The sequence below is a fragment of the Nothobranchius furzeri genome, chromosome 6 (genome assembly GCF_043380555.1).
Source record: "Nothobranchius furzeri strain GRZ-AD chromosome 6, NfurGRZ-RIMD1, whole genome shotgun sequence".
In the NCBI taxonomy this organism is placed as follows: Eukaryota; Metazoa; Chordata; class Actinopteri; order Cyprinodontiformes; family Nothobranchiidae; genus Nothobranchius; species Nothobranchius furzeri.
Genome location: NC_091746.1, coordinates 49088168 through 49109937, shown reverse-complemented (window position 1 = coordinate 49109937; position 21770 = coordinate 49088168). Strand labels below are relative to the sequence as shown.

Genomic DNA, 21770 nt, shown 5'->3' with positions numbered 1-21770 from the left:
GAATGGTGTGAAAAGGGAAAAACATCCAGTATGCGGCAGTCCTGTGGGTGAAAATGTCTTATTGATGCTAGAGGTCAGAGGAGAATGGGCCGAGTCCAACTGATTCAAGCTGATAGAAGAGCAACTTTAACTGAAATAACCACTCGTTACAACTGAGGAATGCAGCAAAGCATTTGTGAAGCCACATCATGCACAGCCTCTGAGCATAACCTACATTACCAGCAGGATAATGCTAGTCATAAAGCTCAAATCATTTCAAATTGGTTTCTTGAACATGACAATGAGTTCACTGTACTACAATGGCCCCCACAGTCACCAGGTCGCAGCCCAATAGAGCACCTTTGGGATGTGGTGGAATGGGAGCTTCATGCCCTGGATGTGCATCCCACAAATCATCAACTGCAAGATGCTATCCTATCAATTTGAGCCAACATTTCTAATGAATGCTTTCAGCACCTTGTTGAATCAATGGCATGTAGAATTAAGGCAGTTCTGAAGGTGAAAGGGGGTCAAACACCGTATTAGTATGGTGTTCCTAATCATCCTGTAGGTGAGTATAGACAAATTGCCAAAATTCTTAGTTTTGGTTTATTTATGTATCGTATCTATACACTCCTAGACATTTTAAACGGATTATTTATTTTCCTTGTATATTTACATACATGCCTTGCCAAGCAAAAAAACGCAAGCCTAGTGAACTAGACCAAATTCTGGACCTTACCAGGCTAAGAAACCACTAGAATTCAGTAGAAGCGTTTCTATATCACGTGGTTTGAAATCGGTTAACCACGTGACACGTCCGCGTCAGCTCCTGAAACAGATGCAACTGGGGGTTAGTTAGGGATAGTTGTTATTGTTAGTTACGTTGTCATAGTGCTCTGAATCATACTCCAGTTTTACTCCACTGACTCTTCAGAGTGGTATTTGTACCAGAAATATCTGCGTGTTACTCCGGAATATATATATATCCAAACTTTTTCTGTTTCACGAGCACTCAGCTAGCATTGGCTAGCAGTTGTAACGGTCAGCTAGCTTGAAAGTTCTTTAGCAGCTATGGAGTGGCTGGGTAATGGAGCTTCAGTGCAGCCAAACGAGGAGTCTAGCGGGGCCCCAAATTCGACGAGCAGGGCTTTCAGTGGACGCTATCCTTCCCAACAGGTACATAGCTTCATGGTTGAGTTTTCAGTTGAAGAGTTTCCCTTTAGCATTAAAAGGTAACGGTAACAAACGTATGCTAGGTGGCTAAAATCTGATCTCGTATGATCAAGCAAAGTTTTAGTGCTAACCAGTCAGTAAGGTTCGAAATGTCCTAAAATATTTTCATCTCCTTTATTGTTGTGGAAGGTTGGTTTGTAAACAAAGAACTGGAGTGATTTCTAGGGTTGTAGAAGAGTTAAATGCCAACGGTAAACAGAGTTGCGCAATAAAAGTATCACTCAGCTAAGTTATAACGTGTGTCCATCTAATCAGAAAACGGTTGGATAAGTGCTGGGAATATATGTTCATAGGGGAAATAAATGGGGAGCTAAACGCCTCAAAACAGATAGCGCACATGAAGTTTCTGGCTTGTAACATTTCCACCACAGCTGACTGGAAGAAGCTTGCAGATATAGTTTTGCTCTCATGCATAAACCAAATGACAAAACACTGAGAAATGCAAAGCCAATGGTATACTTTAGTTTATATGGTACACTACAGCTATGGCCCGCAGATGGACAGTCATGGTAGTCAAGGATTGACGTCTGCTCTTTCACTATTATCAGATCTTTCGTCAGGTATTTTGGTTTACTAATAATTTCACAGTGAGTTTTAAAGGCGGTTATTGACAGTCACATTAAGCTTACACAAATACAACATTTGCCGTAGTGGCTCTTCTTTTTCCAGGACCTTTTCAATTACTGTGGCATGCTATCAGTCAACTTCTGGACCAAATTCATAATAAGTGCTTAGAGATGGTCAGAATGTGTGGGATTTTGTTTGTTCGTCCACCTCGAGGATTGATTTCATATTTTCAAAGGGATTCAGGTGTGATCTGTTTTTTGACAATGGACCCCACATTTTTGTTTTCTCCTACAAGCTAATTGGTTATCATGTTAGCTGCTCCATCATGCTAGAAAAGGCATTTTTCATTATCAACGTTGTTTCTTTTTTGCTTTAGAGTATTATCAATGTCCCAAATCAACTGATAGTGGAGATGAGTTATTCTAGGTGAAAGTGTAGGTGTCATTCATTATTCATTGTTGTGTTCTGAGGCTAACCTGTGAGTGAGTCCACTCCCTTTGCTCAGAAGTAACCCCACACGAGTGGACTCATTCTCCAGAAAAATGGCAATGTGTAAAACAAAGTGAAAATTTAAGTGTAGATTTTAAAAATAATGTTTATTGTAGAAATTTTTCATGCAAATTGATTAAACTTTCCAATCTTCATTGAAAACTTTAAAACAGTTGAATAAATGTCTCTTTGTTTATCTCAAAGCCACCACCACCGTCGCACCTTTGTGATTGTGCCGTGGCATCTCTTTGTCAGAGCCAGCAGCGATGTGTGAAGGCCTCCATAGTATCCAGTTGGAGACTGGCTGAGGCGCAGGACCAGATGTGCTCTTTAGGAGTGCACAGCTCCGAGTCACTGGAGCAGGAGCGTGCTCGGACTCTGGCCTGCCCGACAGAACTCACACACACGGAGGAGGAGTGGCGTTGTAAGGAGAGCATGCTAGGACGTCCAGGTCCCTGCCGCAGTCCTGTACTCTGTGATACCGGGAGTTGGGACGTTTTTAACAAGGTTTATGAAATAAAACTCTTTTTAAAAAGTGTTTGAAAATATGACTTATATTCCAGTTTAAAAGAGAATAAAGTGCATAACATTTGCTTTTACACATTTCCTACTGTCTATGTAGTCATATTTAAACAATTTTTGTTTCTTTTTTGCTTTAGAGTATAATCAATGTCCCAAATCAATCTGTAGAAATGGATCAGGACAGGTGCAAAACATTTCTGCAGAAATATGAACAAGAGCTCAGACATTTTGGTAAGTGAGACACAAAATCTTGCATGACAAAAACATAAATTCAGGTTGATACTTTAAAATTGTTGCACACTTCAATAAAATACAGCTTTTTAAATCCAAAGTAATTGTTTTTGGACGTCTTCATGAATTAGATGTTTGTCATTGCAGGTATGTTGCGTAGATGGGACGACAGTCAACGATTTCTGTCAGACATGCCACAGCTCATCTGTGAGGAAACGGCTAACTTTTTAATCCTGTGGTGCATTCGACTGCAGCAAGAAGAGGTAATGCATTAACAGGACTGGGCTGATGTTGCTTTTATCTTCTAACTGTCCTTCAACAGAATAATGCAAATGTGCTGCAGAAGTTCATTTGTTCTTAAGTGTTTTTAATGTGTAGATTAAGGTTGATAAAGACTGCTTTCTTTATAAAAATCCAGAGTATCTCCAAAACAACGAACCGTCTTGTCCCTAATTTTAAGTTGGTAATCCAGACCTACAGTGTTTATCTGGATTTTGTCTTCCAGAAAGAAGCGCTGATGGAGCAGGTGGCACATCAAGCTGTTGTCATGCAGTTTATCTTAGAAATGGCTTCAAACTCTCAGCAGGATCCTCGCGGCTGCTTCAGGCAGTTCTTCCACAAAGCCAAAGTAAAACAAGCACTTATGATTAATAACAGTTTTACAAAGTGCCACAGTCACAAATTTTACCATCTTAGAGATGTGTTTGTGTAACCCTTTTGTAAGTCCCTGCTTTTGTTTTTGTTGTTGCTTTGTAGGAGGGACAGGATGTCTACTCAGAAGTCTTCTACTTAGAACTCGAGGCCTTCAAGCAGAGAGTTAGAGAATACTCCGTCAAATGTAAAAGTGACACTTTGAACATTCATCAGCAGAGTCCTGGCACAAACGTCAGAGTAGACGCCAAAGAACCAACAAACGTCATAATCCAAGTACGTGCTGCTGCCCACTCCTGTTGCAGTTATGCAGTTCAGCCACTAGATGGCACTGCTAGTTTGTTGTTCCTTTCCAAAGCAACCTTTTATAGTTATTTATGGCTAGTATATTATTTACATGTTGGCTAGTATATTATTTAAATGTTTGATTATAATTTACTGTGAGAAAATATTGAATAAAAAAGTCGAACGCCTGCTGTTAATGTCGCAGATGGTCTTTGTCTCATAAAGATGAGAACATCAGTAGTTTTACCAGTCAGGTAACTTGCAAATAAAATATTAATCATAATTGTTCTAACTAGTTGACTCTTCATCTTTATTTGAAAAGCATTTAAAGACCATTTATCATCAGCAAAAACAGGAAATTGGGTTCTAGCCTGCAATGCTAACAGTTCTTAATGAAAATAACTGTAATGAAATGTTGCTGCTTTGTTGTCAGTTTAGAGATTTAGTTCTGGATTATGATGTAGTTTTACCTGCTCCAACTCTCTCATTACCGTATAGGTTAGGGTTTTAAACTCCGAACTCGTCTAAATAATTTGTTTCAGTGAAGTTAAATCCCACATGTTAGAAAAACAAAGTCTTTCAACATGCAGACATGGTTCTGTGGTAAGAGTATCATGGCAGTCATGGTAGATGGCGTGTTGGCTCGGAGGATTGATAACGGTTTAAAAATCGGAAGGCTGAAGCACCCAGGTGAGCCAAGGTTTTTTTAGGTGTGAGTACAAAACTGAAACTAGTGTTTCGACACTGGATGTGTAACTTGACAAAAACACATCCAGTGTCAAAACATTTGTTTACTTTTTTAACTCACACCTAATAAACCTTGGCTCACCAGGGTGCTCCAGCTTTCTGATTTTTTTTATTCCCAGTGTCCTAGGAATTTGGCAGGATGATGCTCAGAGGGCTCCATTCTTTAGTTTGAAAAGCTCCTTTGTTAATGACCGAAAGAACGGGGGCCACCTCCCTGCTGCTGGCCCCACAGCTTCACCAGCGGCTCTTCTCAGAGCAGTTCAGGCTGTCGCACTGAAACTCCACCTGCTTTTAGGGCTTTTTTCTTTCTCTGTGGCTCACGTGACCTCATTTTGAACTCTCGGAACTTCTGAATGTAAGAAAGATATTTAGGAAAACATTTAAATCACAAAATATAGATAAAATAACACATTTTAGTCATTAGAATCTTCTTTTAGCTGAAACCAGCATGTTCAATCGTTAGATTTGAGTATTTATAGCATGACCTGAAATGTACCCCGTTTTCAGTTCATAATATTAATATTAATCTGACTGTTTTAACTGTTTTTTTTTCTTCATCAGGACGCTGAATTTAACATGAAACACTGTTTAGACGCTGGACTTTTGACAAACACCAGAAAATGGACAAAAGACGACTCTTCAGAAACAGAAGACATGAGGATGATGGAGACTTCATAAGGATCAGAAGCGTGGCTGCTGCTTTTCTTCCATCTCACTCATCCTCCCCCAGTTGGAACTCTCCGGAGTTTAGATTCCCTCACATCGCTGGGCAGATCAGGACTAAAAGGAGACATCAGGCATCACGCTGCCCCAGCAGGAAAGCAGCACATAAACATGCTTTGTTGATGACTAGCATATCTCAGCGTTGCCTTTTGTTTGTGGCTCTGGCTAGTTAACACTCGTGTTGTGCCACAACTGTCGTTTCAAAGATGAGAGACACTGGTTCCCTAAGAAGTAAAGAGCTTCTGCACTTTTTGTTTAGATAACCACAAATTACAGCAAAAGATAAGTATTTGGGGAAAAGTTTGGCACCAAACTCTTTCCCGTGAATCCGGTTGATAAGTTATTAAAATCATGAGTAAAATTATGTTTATGATTAGTGAAATCAACAGGATGTTTATTGAGGGATTAATATATCCAGAAAATGGTGGTTTTTGGACCTAATCTTTGGTAAAAACATCATAACACTATGATCTTTGTTACAAAAGCTTTATGTTGTTTTCAACACTCAAAGATCCAGGCTTCTAGCTAACATTCACACAGGAGTTAAATGGTTATGTTTATATCTTTGCAGGAAGAACTAAAACATTCTGGCTGTGGTCAGTGACTTCCTGCTTTCACTGAATGTAAAGGAGCTGCTCACAGTCCAGCTAGTGTCTGATGATAAGTGGTGGTTGTTTAGTTGGGTTAGTGTACGCGCTTAGCTGAGTCCGACACAAGGCCAAAACAAGAACATTTAAGATGGGACTTTGGCCTGTCGTCTTCCATTATGTGTAAAAGGGACATGTGAGAATCGATCAGAGCGGCCTTATGTTTTTGTTTTCTACCTGTGCTGCGTGACAGGTCCCTAAAGTGTTGTCTAGTGAGGCTGGAAATGCTCAGATCTGCAAATAGCTCTGAACCTGAAACCATGTTCTCATTTAGTAATGATAGAAATCAATGTCATATGTCATTTAGAATAATTTCACTCAAAAGGAACATTTTTTAGCTCATTAAGAAGCTTTTAATTTCATAATAAAACAGCCTTTTATGCAACAAAAAGAAAAGATGGAGACAAACACAAGGGTAATCTCAAATGTGGAGCTAAGGAGCAGCAGCCAGGTGATGACAGAGAACCACATTCTTTTTAAAATAAGTCAAGAGCCAGTCTTTTTCACACACACACACACACACACACACACACACACACACACACGTTTATCTGTGATTAGAGACATCTGTATGGAGGAATAGTGGTTGGGCTGTTATTCAGACATTTTCACTATTTGTGTGGATTATTTATTTAAAAAAGGATATTTTATTTAAAAAACAAATATAAATATTGCTTCTATTTTATGGAGAATTTTGTTGGAAAAAATCATTAGTGTTACCTTCAGAAATGTTATTTTGTCATCAAAAGGAAGCTTTTATCACATTTTTAGGGCTGTAGTGTCCTCATCTCTGAATATTTTTAAAAACTATATATTTTTTGTCTGTTTTGCATTTGCCCCGCCCATCCACAAACAAACAGTTGGTGAGAAAAATGGAGATTTTTATAAACCATGAAACATGGTGGGAGAGTTTGGACAGGGCCTAAAACATCTGCTGTGTAACAGATGTTTGCAGTGGTAATGTAAAATGGAAATATATATATATATATATAAAGCATTAAATATGTGATGGAAATCTCTTGTGTGAATTGATCCATTTGCTTTGAGTTCTTGTTTGAATGATCTTTATCTGCACGGTGATAAGCTGCTCTGTTGCAGTTCACAAAGTCATAAATACAGGGTTTACTAGCTTCTTAACTACAACACCAGGCCCAGGCTCTAGCCTCAGCGCCTGGTCCTGGCTCCGGATCCAGGATCCAGCCTATGACTCCAGGTATTCCCAGCAGTAAAGCTACAGTGATTAAGGATTAAGAATTATGTTAGGTTAAGCTTGATTCTTGCAAGAGTCCTGACCAGATTTAATTTCTTCTGCCTTTGTACTTTACGTTAGCTCGTCATTAGTGCAAATATTTTTCACTTTCCTCTATAAAGATTATTAAACTATGGAAAATAATTGTTGGGCTTGTTGCCATCACTCAGAGTTAGATTTTTAGGGAAGATTTTGAGATGTTTTTTTTTTTTTTTTTTTTAGTTTTACAGTAAATTGCTAAAAGTTCTGCACATACCCAACGTTTATGTTTCAGTTCTTCGGAAGTCTGCTGCACCCACAGCTGTTTCTGGTGTGTGTTGTGTTCATGGAGCTTCCTAAAAAAATCTATAAATGCAAGTTGATTTATTCTACAATAAAAGGTTTATTGTCATCTAGAAAATACTTGACAGTGCTTATTTTTGTATGAAAAATTAGATATTTTAGGGAAGACCAGGAGCATTGGTAGACCGTACACCACGGTCACACACACGACTTTTAACAGGGCAAACACTCCAAACAATGTGCAAAAAACTGCAAACGGACACCTTCCAGCCACATTTAATCCTGTAAAATCTGTGTTGGTGTACAATGATATATTATTAAGACACACCAGGTGCTGAATGACTCCCATGATGAGACAAATGGTCTAAATGAACAGAACATGGAGTGTTTCAGAGGCCAGAAGACCCGAGGAGGCTGAAAGATGCTGCATCATAATGGTTCCTTGTGATGATTTAAAATGTTCTTCATAATAAATGTGGTTCATAATTTGGGAAAATAAAACACTTGTTTTGCTACTTGTCAAAAACAGCAAAAGGCACTTGTGTGCTTAAGCAGCAAGGAACAAGGACACACCTGCGGTAGAAAATAAGGCTCAGTGCTTCTGAAGGATAATAAAAAGCCTTTGATTAAGCTCACAGTATGAGGTCACGCGTTCACTCTTGTCTCTGTTGTTGGATCACAGCTCACCTTCCTGGTTTCAAAGAGGCAAGACATGGAAAAAGGGGTTCAAGCCTCCAGCTAACGACACGCGTTTGGAGGATTTTACACAGACTCACCTGGGTTTCCCAAAGCCAATATCTATACGTTCATAGTACCACAACAAGCAGTTTGAAAATGTTTCAGTCTTATGTTAGATGAACTTTGATTTTGAAGTCCACAGACATCCCCTCCTGTCTCCTGATTGGTTGATGCACACAGCGGTCACTGTCAGCAAACTCAGAGCCTTCTTGTTCACTTCAGGCGTTCTAAGCCACTCTTTGGCTGAGGGAGAATTTTCTGTGGAGGAAAGCTTCGATGTGAGGCCAGATCTTGTTGGTTTCTGTCCCTGTAAACGTCTCAAGAACACCTTTACTCCTGGAGGGGAGCAAAAACAAAACAGTTTATTGAAAGCTGTTTGATCTGCTGCTTCAGTACAAGATCTGTTACTAAGCACACACTAATGTAATGTAGAGTAAACCCTAGCGGCAAGTGTTCAAATATTTGTTATTTATGTCATCAGGAAGCTGCACTATCAGCTGCTAGAATTACATTTTGGAGCAGTTCCACTGTCACTGATGGCAGAGGTCATTATGTGGGACGAGCTTTGTCATTTCTCTGTATGGTCACAGGGAGCTGGTGCCTATCTCCAACAGCCATTGGGTAAAAGGTGGGGAAGCCCCTGGACAGGTCCATCATAGGGACAGAAACAAGGAAGCAGCCACTCCCTCACACCTGGGACAACAGAGTCTCCAATTAACCTAACATGCATGTTTTTCATCGGTGGGAAGAAACTGGGGCACCTGGAGAAAACCCACACATGCACGGGGAGAACATGCTAACTCGGTGCTGAAAGACTGAAGCCATGATTCAAAAGAAGGCTGTGTTGATTTAGCATCCAAGAGAGGGCAGAGCGTGTCTCAGCTAGCAGGTCTCTGTCATCCACAACATGGCAGAATATGTTCACACGTGTGTTATTTGTGGAGATAAAACAGCAGATATACATTTTTGAACCAAGAAAACATGTTTTACTGTAATGTAAACGAAGGCAGCGGAAGAGTCGGGATGCTGTTAGCCAGTCAGAGGTGAGATGTTAGCATATCATGAAGATTAATGAGCAAGACTTTTCTGCCCTCAACTCCTTTGACTAACCCCCAAATTCCACTACCTCCGCTCCGCTCCGGTCTGCCCCCGCCTTCTGCAGCCGCTCGCTTCCGAACTCAATTTTTACTGGTACCCGCTCTACAACGGCTCCGCTCCGGTACGGAGACCTGAGGTGGGCAAACAAGCATGCGTGGGATTTTTGAGATCTTGCGAAACAGTCCGAGCAATAAACGCGGAAGTTAGATCCAAACACCCGTTGTGTGGGAGAAGCATCGAAATGAACTGTTTAATCTGCCCATCATTTGTGTTGAGAGATCAGCAGTGTTTGGATCAACAAAGTGTGACTACTTTGATAGTAGAATCTGTATTTATGGCTTATTTTTGTGCATTTAAAGTTCAGCCGCCACTGATAGTTGTTAAAAGTTGTTAAACCTGTGCATATGAAACAAAAAACGCCTTTTGTTTACCGATTTATTGTGAAAAACGGAAGTTGTGCTCGCTCCTTTTCCTGTTGGGCGGTTGTGATTTCTGTCCATTTACTGCGGAGGTGCTCCGGCGTCCGGCAAAAATAGGATCGATTCTATTTTTGCCGGACGCCAGAACAGAGGGCGGCGCATGGCGCCGCACTGCCGGAGCACGGCCGCAGTAGTGGAATTGCTCTGACTGACTACAACGGGACCGATTGTGCTCCGGCGTTCGTGGCAGAGCGGAGGTAGTGGAATTTGGGGGTTACTTCCTGAAACAGACTGCAGCAGTTTTTTTTTTTTTTTTGTTTTTGATTTTTTGGCATTTGGTTTTCATATCTGCATTTTCAAAGGCAAAACAACATATTTTTAGCTGTTTAAAATATAGAAATTAAGTGATTTTTTTCAATATTAGAAAACTTCATACAAATGGCAAAAACAGACTTAAATCAATTCATAAAATAAAACAAATATCTAATATTTTTACCCTGCTTTCGAATTTTTATTAGCTATCAAACAAAATTCTAATTTCTAAATTGTGTCAAAAGACTTTTTTAAATGCCACAAAGGTTAAAAGGATCATATATTTAGAAAATATTCTACGACTCTAATTCAATTAATAATTATTTTATTTACATCCTATTTATTGCTTTTGATAAAACATTTTGGGCATTTTTTCAAAACACTCCAGTCACGCGGAGCTAGTTTTTCTTTATTTGTGAGGGTCTTAAAAACCTGAAATTAAAACATGAACAGAACTGTCTGTAGGCAACATTTTTTCTGTGTGTCTGTTATCTATATTGGGTCCACCTGTAGTACTCCAAGACGGGTTCTGTCTGGGTTTCGTAGGACTTCAGCCTTCGTGTGACCGTGTCTGGTCTGTCATCGTCCCTCTGGACCAGCGGTTCTCCCGTCTCATCATCAAAACCCTGGACAGAAAGCAAAACCCACGGTTGAAGCTGATGTAATCGGCCTCTCTGAGTTTTTCATGCAGACTGAAGATGAAAAGAGTCTCCTACACCTATCTCCTGCATTAGCTTCTGATAGAAAATAGACGGTGAGACTCTAGGATTAGAAAAGCCTGATAGATCTACATCACACTGTCACTTAACATTCACAAGCCCATTTTAGAAGACACACAATGCCTGAAATTCAGCGTAATACTGCTGTCGGTCTTCTGAATGCACATTATGCCTTGGCGTAACAGAGGGAGGTGTCATGATCATGTGGGGAGTTACCACCAAGCTCCAGCCGGCAACTATATTAAAAATGAATGTAAAAATGAGCAGTAAGTTACGCTTTTTGACCATAATCAGCTGAGGTGATAAACCGGAGCGATGCAGAGCTCTGGGAACTTCTCTCTGTTAGAGCTGGAGCTCAGATCAGCTCACAGTTCACGGGTGCTGTAAGTGACAGACATCTTTAGGAGCGGCTTGTCAAAAAAACGTAATGAGTGTGGCTTCAATCGCAATAAAAAGCCAGTTATGTCCAAGTTAAACGGAAGTACACAGAAGTGCAGAGACCACCCCATACCCCCTTTATACTGCCATTGCATTATCTTTTGTAAAAAGGACATGACGGAGGCATATTTCTGCCATGGTCTCATCTCGTCTCCTTCTGCCTATCCAGGTCCAGGTCGTGGGAGCAGCATCCCAACTAGGGAGTTCCAGACTGTCCTCTCCCCGGCAATCTCCACCAGCTCCTCCGGCAGGACCCCAAGGCCAGATTGGAGATGTACTTTTTCCAACGTGTCCTGGGTCGACCAGAGGGCCTCCTGCCGGCAGGATATGCCTGAAACACCTCCCTGGGGAAGCATCCAGAAGCATCCTAACAAGATGCCTAAACCACCTCAACTGACTCCTCTCAATATGGAGGAGCAGCGGCTCTACTCCGAGTCTCTCCTGAACGTCCGAGCTCCTCACCCTATCCCTAAGGCTGAGCCCAGCCACCCCACGGAGAAAACTAATTTCGGCTGCTTGTATCTGCAATCTTGTTCTTTTGGTCATTACCCAAAGCTCATGACCGTAGGTGGGGATTGGGCGGTAGATCTACTAGTAAATCAAGAGCCTTGCTCTCCGGCTCAGCTCCTTCTTCACCACAACAGACCGGTTCAGTGTCCGCATCACTGCAGACGCTGCCCCAATCCGCCTGTTGATCTGCTGCTCCCTCCTTCCCTCACTCGTGAAGAAGACCCTGAGATACTTGAACTCCTCCACTTGAGGCAGGACCTCTCTCCTGACCCAGAGTTGGCAAGCCGCCATTTTCCGTTCGCGAACCATGGTCTCAGACTCCCCCATGGTATGGACACCTATAAACAACCTAAGGCTCCTTGATGCCGGCTCAGCATTGCAGCATTGTTTTCTAAAAGAGACTATGGACTCACCCATCTTGACTTGCGACAGGGAAGGCTGTTGTTGGTTTAGCATTGAGCAAATGGCAGCTTACCATTAGCATTAGCAACTCCACAACACAGCAGACTTTTATTTGTGGAGATAAAACATCAACATTGCAAAGTAAATGGAGACAATGGTAAAGTTGCGTTGCTGTGATCCAATCCAAGGCGAGATGTCATTATATCTGGAAATAAGACTCCAAACCCTGCCGTCTGAAGCTCAGCCCTGATGTGGCTCACTTCTAGTTCCTGAAACAGGCGCACCAGGGCTTTATTTCCCCAGAGTACGACTTACAAGGCATTAATTCCTACTACATACCTCTGCAAATGTATTTATTAATTGAGAGAACCAGCTTTAAGAATATAAAGTCATTTATTCTTGCCAAAACTGACACTGACAGCCTTCAAATCAAGCTTAGTAGAAACTAAGCTAAACTGCAAAATCTGTTATGAGATCTTTGCATTTCTTACAAAAACTGTCCAGAAATGTGCAGCAACAAATGATGCTGTAAAAAGCCAAAGTATGTTGTTTTTCTTCCTATCAGTGCTAATGGCAGAACTTTTACCAAGGTCAGATAAGTTCCCATGGCAACCCACTGGAGTGATTCACAGGTGTTTCCCCTTCAGTTCGTTATGGATCAGTCAGCAACTGAAGATCCTTTCTGCACCCTCCAACCTCAAAGTACAAATTCAGTTTTATTCCTACTTTAGAAAAATGGGTTCTTGAAAAATCTAAAACGTCCACAGTTTATGAGAAATTAACACGAGTATTTACGGGAACTTTAGGCGGGTTGAAATCTGTGTTGTACACCCTTCCGCTGGGAATGTGAGTCCAACGAGATGTGAGTCTCTCTTTGATGGTCTGGAATGGCACGTCAAGGTTGATGACGGTATCTACAGTGTAGACGTGATCAAGAGCTTCTGCCTGTGATATCGTACGGGGGAATCCTGAGGGGGCAAAGACACAAAGAGAAATGCTGGGATTTAATCAACCAAAGTGATGACAAAGAGTCGAGAGTCTAAAGATGGTTTCACACATGTTGACGTAACGGACTGATTACATCCACCTCTAGCAAAGGTTTTCTAACAGCTGACACAAACCAGACAGCTCCTACCATCCAGCAGCCAGCCGCTGGAGTCTATCCTTCTCAGGTCGTTCAGGATGAGACGAGACATGATGGCATCCGGGACCAGCTGACCCTGATCAATACAGGACTTCATCAGCAGGCCGAGCTCTGACACAAACACAGACACGCAGAAAAAATAAACCTTCTTAATCTTGGGAAAGTATCGTAAAGCTCTCTAAAGTGACGATTATTTTCATGATGAAACATTTGAAAGTGTCAGCTGCCTCGATATTTGAAGGTGTGCTTCACTCATTTAATCAATGCATTTGAATGAACGCCTTGTAAGTCGTTCTCAGGGGGGAAAAAATATACCATTGCACCATTTCTAGGCTCTAGCAATGACCCACATCACAGCTGAGCTTCAGACGGCAGGTTTTTGAGTCTTATATTGTCCGGTGTTTGGACATCTCACCTCGGACTGCATAACAGCAACAAGACTCTACCACTGACTTGCAACGTGGATGATATCTCCACAAATAACACAAGCCTGGAGGAGCTTCTGCTGTGTGGTGGAGTTGGCAATGCTAACAGTTAGCTTCGACTAGTCGAGACGTTCTCTGCTGTTCCCTGGACGCTAAACCAACAACAGCCTTACCTGAGTCAAGATGGGTGAGTCCATGAATGTTAAATGACAGTGTGGCATAGATGTGTGGATTTTCAAATCCTAGATTTTCATCAAAAATTCTCTATTAGAAGCTAATGCATGAGACAGATGTAGGAGACCATTTTCATGTTCAGCCTGCATGAAAAACTCCCAATTACAATCTGAAATTAAAAATGTTTTTTTTTCAGTGTCCCACACCTTTAAGGATTTCTAAAAGAATTCAAAAAGCTAGGATGGACAACAATACAGCACTGAAAGCCCCATAAAAACAGTCTGGAGGACTTAACAAACCACCAGAAAGGCTATAATTTACTTCAGGGAGACTTGGCCGACTCCGGCCATGCGCTGCACTTTTCTACCACTGAAGTTAAACATTCTTAAGAGAGTTAGATTGTAAGAAAATGTCCAATGTCCCTACAAAATAGCTAATGAAGACAAATCTATATTGAGTGAAACCTTAAGGTCAGTGGGCACAAGGGTGAGAAAAAAATAAACTAAATAGTTTCCTAAAATGAGCTTTTCAAAGTGTGAAATTCTTCCAATTGTCCAACACGGAAGTCCAACCGACCTACTTTATGACTTTAGTATCAGTTCATGTGACGAGAATAATTAACTAAAGGAGGGAGAAGAACATCTTGTGAAAAGGTACTGCTGGCCTTAAAAACACAAGCCAATGATAACAAGGTATTTTTAGAGATGAACAGATTCTGGTTTTAAGAGCTGATCCCCATTTCTAACCCTCTGAGTTCAGCCGTGTCTGATTTATCGCAAGCAAAAAATGCATTCATCACAATATTTTGATTGAAATGAACATTTTATTTCTAGAAGTTCCACATGAAAACTATGTCAGCACAAACTAGCATTTAGCACTGATGAGTTCACAGACCCAGAAAAATATTGGATTCTTTCTTTTCTTCTTTCTGGCAGCGATCTGGAAGTCTGATCGTGCTGAATATTAGTAGATTATTGTCACCAGATGACGTTTTGGAGCGTATCATAGGTTTAAAAACAAAGAATGAACATGGTGCACGTCCTAATGCGCGCTGAGTCTAAAAAACTGGCAAAAATGTACAAGTTGAGAAAAAAAAAGGTTTACAAATTTGACAAAATTAGAAATGTTTTTCAAGGCAGGGAATCTAAATTTGACGCAACGAGAACTTGATTCAGACAATGTTTGTTTTTGCTTCAACTCAACTCTTGCAAATTATTGTTTGTAAAACGTCTTTCTCAATGGCTTCCAACATTTCCAGGGTGTTATGTTGTTTAGGCGTGCTAATCACAGGATTTTAGGTTCTGAAATGTTAAACTATAGTAAATTAATTACCAGACTCGCATTGTTAGAGCACAATAATGGAGTGTTAATGTGTTTTACTGCAGAAAGCTGCAAAAATGTTAAAATAAATAAAATCAGAAGATGAAAAAATGAGCATGCCTTAAGTCGCTTTTACTTTAACTGATCAAAATCCAGCTGAACAAACATGTTTCCTGACGGCTGTTGCAGAAAGGGTCTGCTTTTATAATGTTGCTGATATAACATGAAACCGTGCTGAAGGTCAAACTGACTGCCGCACAACAGGAACTCTTGAAGGAGCCACTTTATGTCTCTTTGAGCCTGCAAAATACACTTATTTCGAAATCAAATGCACTTGTGCAAAGCTTTCTTTGTGCATAAATAACACATTTTCTCCTGGGGAAGCTTTCAAACTCTAGATACAAATGTGGATTTCTCTCAGTAGGATTGATGAGAAAGTGAGGAGTCAAGAGATGCAAGGTCAGCAGTTCAAGTCAAACAGCTTTAATCAGGAATTAACATTATCTAATAAAATACACACATGTGTTTAGCCTGCTGAAGATTTATGCACAATCCTAGAATTTGTTAAAGCGCTACACAAGTGCAGGCATTTTCCATAAGATCCACTGATTCAGGCAGAGTAAGCATATTCATTGCATTGACAGTTATTTTTTGTGCTGCTTTGATTGCAATTTGCCTTAGTGGAGCTGTCTAAAGCTGCCACCTACACAAGGATTAAGTCAGATGAGGAAACTTTAAAAAACAACGCACACTTTGCTGAAACTCCAGATTTATTTTAAATTCAATAAGCAGATTCCTTTTTTATTTCTAACGGTTCCGTTGTTATGCAGCTGCTATAGCATGTTTTTAATCAGTCACTCGCGTTGTTCCAGGCACTTTTTACAGCACTCTTTAATCTTCACTCAAGGTGATATTGAAGCACATTTCAAAGTTCAGGTAATGTTTGCAGTACAAACTTCAAGAAGACATCTTCATTTGAGCCCTGCCTGCAGACATGATTGGTTAGTGAAAAGGCGGTTTTTCAAGCTGTTCTCCTTGCATGTGACAGAAAGATAAGAAACGCAGTTATGGGGAGTGGTGCACTTAACAGATAACAGATCACTAAACAGATTAGGGCGCCCGATCTTGTTTTATTTAGTTTAGAATGACTTTTACAGACTCAAAATTAATACATTAATTTGTAAAGTTGTGTTTTCACATCTTACGTCATATGCATTGTCTCATTGTCTCTGCATCACTCACCTGTTTTTTCTTTGATGTTGGCTCGTAAAATGTCCCCACTGGAGATGTGATTGAGTCCAAATATTTTGATAATGCGCCCGGACACCGTTCCTTTCCCCGATCCCGGAGCTCCCATGATGACAGCACGAATCACTTTCTGCAAAACCATTTCCAGCTTCTGGCGTTGCTCTAAATTCAGCTTATACGAACAGATTGTGGGATTCAGATTCGCCTCCTCTGGATGCACAAATGCAGCTGGTAGAAGGACACGTTCTTTCGAACTACGCAACAATGGGCGAGTCTTGGGCCAGTCTCCTTGTGCTCTGCTGAAACAAGGAAGAAGGAGGGGACGGAGGAGGAGAAAGGAGATGAGATGCGGCCGCTGAGCCAGCGGGGCAGATGGGGGGGGGGGGGGGGGGGGGGGGCAGCTCTGACCTGCAGACGACTTTGAGCAGAAAGACACTTTTCCCTGAAGAGTTGAGAAATGCAGAGTCTCATGGCTTTGATAGAGTTTATTGTATAATGCAGTTATATAATTGGTCTGTGGGCGGAAAAATTTTTACTGGCACTGGCTGATTAATCTCTTCCGATCCCTTTGGAAAGACCTGCAGCCTGGCAGGTAGACCGAACTAATCGATCATCTAGTTCTTCTTCTTCTTCTTTTGGTGTTTTAATGGCGGTTGGCAAACAACAAATGGTGCATTACCGCCACCAACTAGTGTGGAGTGTGGTCTGGAACAGCGCTCACAAAACAAAACCAAACAGGGGTGGGGGGGGGGGGGGGGGGGTGGGGAATTCAGTCTCCCAAACATCCTTATCTACGGAAGCGTATTGGTAATACGCTTCCGTACTTATCTCTTTCAAAAACCGAAATTAAATCTGAAAACAGTCACTTTTTGAATTCTGTCTCAATAAATCAACAAGATCTAGTTACACTTTCATCTGACTAAGATTGTGAACCATTGTCCTTCTTTCCACCTGATATTTCTAACATTGTAATATAACATGATCTATAGTTTCATCTTCTCCACAATAATCACATTTCCCTGTATTATGTTTCCCTATTATGAATAATGTATTGTTTAACCCAGTACGTCCAAACCTCAGTCTAGAAATGATCACCTCCTCTCTCCTACTCCTTCCAGTGTTTCTCATTTCTCCTACTCTTCTTTGAATTTTATACAACCATCTTCCCCTCCTTTCCTCCTCCCATTGTTTTTGCCATTTTTTCTTCATTTCTTGCCTTATTATGCTCTTGATCTCTTTTTGACAAAAGTGAATATCTAACTGAACCGATGCATTTATTGTTGCTTCCTTAGCCATCCTTCATTTCCTCTGATTCCACAATGAGCTGGAATCCATAAAAAATGTATTACAAGTCCCATCATGCTTATTCTATAAAGTGTTAGCTGAATCTCTATTAGTATGTCTGGTCTGCTTTCTGAATGGCTGTACTTCAAACTGGTCAATGATGAGCTGGAGTCTGAACAAATAACTGAGAATAATGGTCTGTTTTCTTCCACCCATTGAACAGCTAACAGCATTGCGAGCATTTCACCTGTGTATACCGATAATCCATCACTCACCCTCTTTTTTACTCTAACATGAAATTCAGGAACAATAAAAGCTATTCCAACATGATCTGCAGTATTCTTAGATGCATCTGTATATATTTTTACATAGTTATAATAGTGATCGATATAATCCTGTGCTGTATGTGAGTTTAGTATGAATGACCCATCCTTATTCTTTCTCTCCAGTAATGTTAAATCAACAGATGATAAATGATAAATGACCCGCACTTGTATAGCGCCTCTCAGAGTAAGGACTCCAAAGCGCTTTACACTACAGTGTATCATTCATCCATTCACACACACATTCACACACTGATGGTGATGAGCTACAATGTAGCCATAGCTGCCCTGGGGCGCACTGACAGATGCCTCAGGAAGAATCCATGGTGGAAAAGCAGGTAATGGAACTCTTTGACTGATTTTAAATAGATCTAATTTAAGTTCTACTGGTTTTTGGATCATCATCCATCCAAAATTTGTTGTTTCCTTCTTTTCTTTCTCCCAGCAAGGTTTTAGTATGTCATGTGTTGGATGATCTTCTTTCTGACCCTGACCCCCCATTTGCCCAATAATTTAAAGCTATTTGTTCTCGTCTGATTGCTATTGGCATCTCACCCATCTCTACCTGTAACGCAGCTACAGGGGTTGTTTCAAATGCTCCTGTACAGAGTCTGCCTGATTCTGGATAGAATTTAATTTTAAAAGAGGAGTTTTTGTTGCTGAATTATATGCTACACACCCATAATCTAATACAGATCTGATCAATCCATTATATATGGCCTTCATAGACTTCCTGTCAGCACCCCATTCACACCCAACTAAACACCTCATTTCTTTCAACTCTTAGGTCATGAGCAGTTGTGTAAGGCATTTCACTGCATTTCGTACTGTGTATGAATGTGTATGTGACAAATAAAATTTGAATTAGAATTTTTATATTCAGAACCTTTTTACTCTTATCCGTTATACTCTGAATATGAACACCCCAAGTTAACCTTTCATCAAACCAAACGCCTAAGAATTTAAATTTATTTACCCTTTCTAACTCTTGACTATATAATTTAAGTCTAAGATCCTCTCTTACTTTTTTCCTTGTAAAGAACATCGTCTTAGTTTGATCTACCGAGAATTTAAAACCCCATTTGTATGACCATTCCTCCACTTTGCCTATTGCTTCTTGAAGTTTCTTTACAATAAACTCCACATTTTTCCCTCTTTTCCATATTGCCCCAACATCTGCAAAAAGTGAAAACCCCATCCCATCTTTTATACCATTAAAAACATCATTTATCATTAGAGAAAATAATAATGGGCTCACTATACTACCTTGTGGTGTACCATTTTCCACAGGAAACTTTTCAGACAAAATATTCCCAATCCTCACTTGAATTTGTCTTCCCATTAAAAAGTTCTTGATCCATTAAAACATTCGTCCATTAATACCCATTTTTCTGATTTTAATTAAAAGGCCGTCTCTCCGCATCGTATCATAAGCTTTTTCAATATCAAAAAATACAACAACTACACTCTCTTTGTTTATTTGAGCTCTCCTAACTTCATGTTCTAAACATGAAACAGGATCCATCGTATTCCTTCCTCTTCTAAAACCACTTTGACATTTAGATATGTATCCTTTACTTTCAATGTAGTACATTAATCTTTCATTTATCATGCACTCCATTATCTTACAAATATGAGATGTTAAAGCTATAGGTCTATAGTTTCCTGGATTGGTATTATCTTTTCCTGGTCTTCTTATGGGTACAACCACTGCTTCCTTCCAGCTTTGTGGCACTATCCCACCCTCCCAAACTCTATTATATAATTCTAATGAAATTCCTATAGCTTTATCACTAAAATGGTTTTTCATAATATAACAAATCTGATCCTTACCTGGAGCTGATACCTTGGATTTTTGTAAAACTCGATTTAACCCTTTGATGCATGAATTATGAAATCTTCAACCATGATTTTTTAAACAGTTTTTTTCATTCATCTTTAGGTGTGAATGAAACAAATTTCAACAAATATTTTTTGTAACATTTTGTTAATTTACAAATAATTTATTACACGTCCACCTCAGTGGACAGCGTGCATTCTGAACATGAAATATGTTGGCTTGACTTGCTGAAGCCCAAATGGAGGGGCTCACATGAAATAAAGTCTTCAACAGCTGTGCTTAATAGCAAAAATAAATAAATAACAATTTTGAGTACCTGTCCACTGTAGTGACCATTATGCATTAAAGGGTTAATTCTGTTTTTGTAAATAAAATATTTAACAAGGTATCATTATCTTCACCCTGTTCCAATAACTCTATATATTCCAGAAGCGTATTTTCTCTGCCTCTTTGACCTTCTTCACTAACAGTATCTAAACTATGAATTTTAACAAATGTCTTAGATAACAAATTTGCCTTCTCTTCGTCTTTTACTGCTGTTACTTCACCATCATTTAATATTGGATATCCATACTCTTTTCTAATGCCGTTCATTCTCTTAATCACTGACCAAACATTTTGTATTTTTGTCTCCCTCCCCACTGAATTACAAAAGCCCCTCCAATACTCCGTCTTTGCATTTTTAACAGTTCTTACCTTAGCCTGTAATTGTTTATATTCCATATAATTAACAAAACAGTGATTCCTCTTTAAAATTCTAAAAGCTTTATTTCAATCCCCAATAATTTCATCACAATCCCGTGTCCACCAGGGTACTATCTTCTTTTTTCCCTTACCTACTTTCTTCTTTATTGCCTGGTCTGCTGCCTTCAAAACTGCATTACAAACAGAAAAATTTAATGCATCAACATCAACATTCATATCTATTTTTTCCATTTCCTGGTCACAAACAATTTTAAATTTTTCCCAATCTGCCTTACTAAAACACCAATTTTGTACATGCCCTGTATCGTATTGTTCCATAGTCATCTCAAGTTCAGTCATTATGGGATAATGGTCACTACCAATAGTTGTTTCTTTAATTACCTGCCATGAACAAAAACCTGCTAATGAATCCGACTCTAATGTGAGGTCAATTGCTGATTCTCTAATATTTAATTGTGTACCACTTCCATCATTCAAACATACATAATTTTTGTTTCCATCAGTTCCTCAATAACTGCCCCATTCCTATCAATGCTATTGCCCCATAAGGAACTGTGCACATTGAAGTCCCCACACCAAATTACTTTTCCCTCTAAATGTGTATTTAGTTCATCTATATTTAATATTTTGTTGCCTGGATTATAAAAATTGATTACTTTAACACAACAATTCCTTGACCAGATTTCAATTACTATGTATTCTAACTGTGATCCTATATTTACGGTTCTATACTGAGTTCCTTGTTTCACAAATGTTACACATCCTCCTCCATTACCTTCCCTTCTACAATTCAATTCAATTCAATTCAAAAATACTTTATTAATCCCAGAGGGAAATTGATTACAGATACCATCATACCTTTAACAACAAAATCTAAATTAGGTTTTAGCCATGTCTCCTGAATGCATATTATTTCTGGTTTTATTTTGCATTTATTGATAAATCCCTTAAATTCCTGTCCATTTGCAATCAAACTTCTGGCATTCCATTGTAATATAATCATGCTGTCCTGTCACCAGGACCTCCCGCTTTCCCTTCCTCCCCAAGTATTTTATTGTTCCCA

The 21770-nt window shown here is 39.8% G+C and overlaps 2 protein-coding genes across 3 annotated transcripts; one reads left to right on the top strand and one right to left on the bottom strand.

The window, feature by feature from the left end:
- The first annotated feature begins 825 nt into the window (after positions 1 to 825).
- cdc37l1 (cell division cycle 37-like 1) lies at positions 826 to 5658 on the top strand. 2 transcript variants are annotated; one of them, XM_015977368.3, is made up of 7 exons: positions 826 to 1158; positions 2527 to 2778; positions 2931 to 3024; positions 3172 to 3287; positions 3530 to 3652; positions 3781 to 3951; positions 5269 to 5658. In XM_015977368.3, exons 1-7 carry the CDS (start codon positions 1054 to 1056, stop codon positions 5383 to 5385), a joined length of 978 nt encoding a protein of 325 aa, XP_015832854.3. In that variant the 5' UTR covers positions 826 to 1053; the 3' UTR covers positions 5386 to 5658. The 2 variants fall into 2 exon arrangements, with proteins under 2 accessions (XP_015832854.3, XP_015832845.3); XM_015977359.3 differs by having other exon boundaries at positions 2476 to 2778.
- A 2210-nt stretch (positions 5659 to 7868) lies between these two features.
- On the bottom strand, positions 7869 to 16919 carry ak3 (adenylate kinase 3). The gene is made up of 5 exons (XM_015977379.3): positions 16550 to 16919; positions 13380 to 13499; positions 13040 to 13212; positions 10683 to 10801; positions 7869 to 8682 (listed from the first exon to the last, which is right to left on the bottom strand). Exons 1-5 carry the CDS (start codon positions 16695 to 16697, stop codon positions 8574 to 8576), a joined length of 669 nt encoding a protein of 222 aa, XP_015832865.3. The 5' UTR covers positions 16698 to 16919; the 3' UTR covers positions 7869 to 8573.
- Positions 16920 to 21770: the final 4851 nt, after the last annotated feature.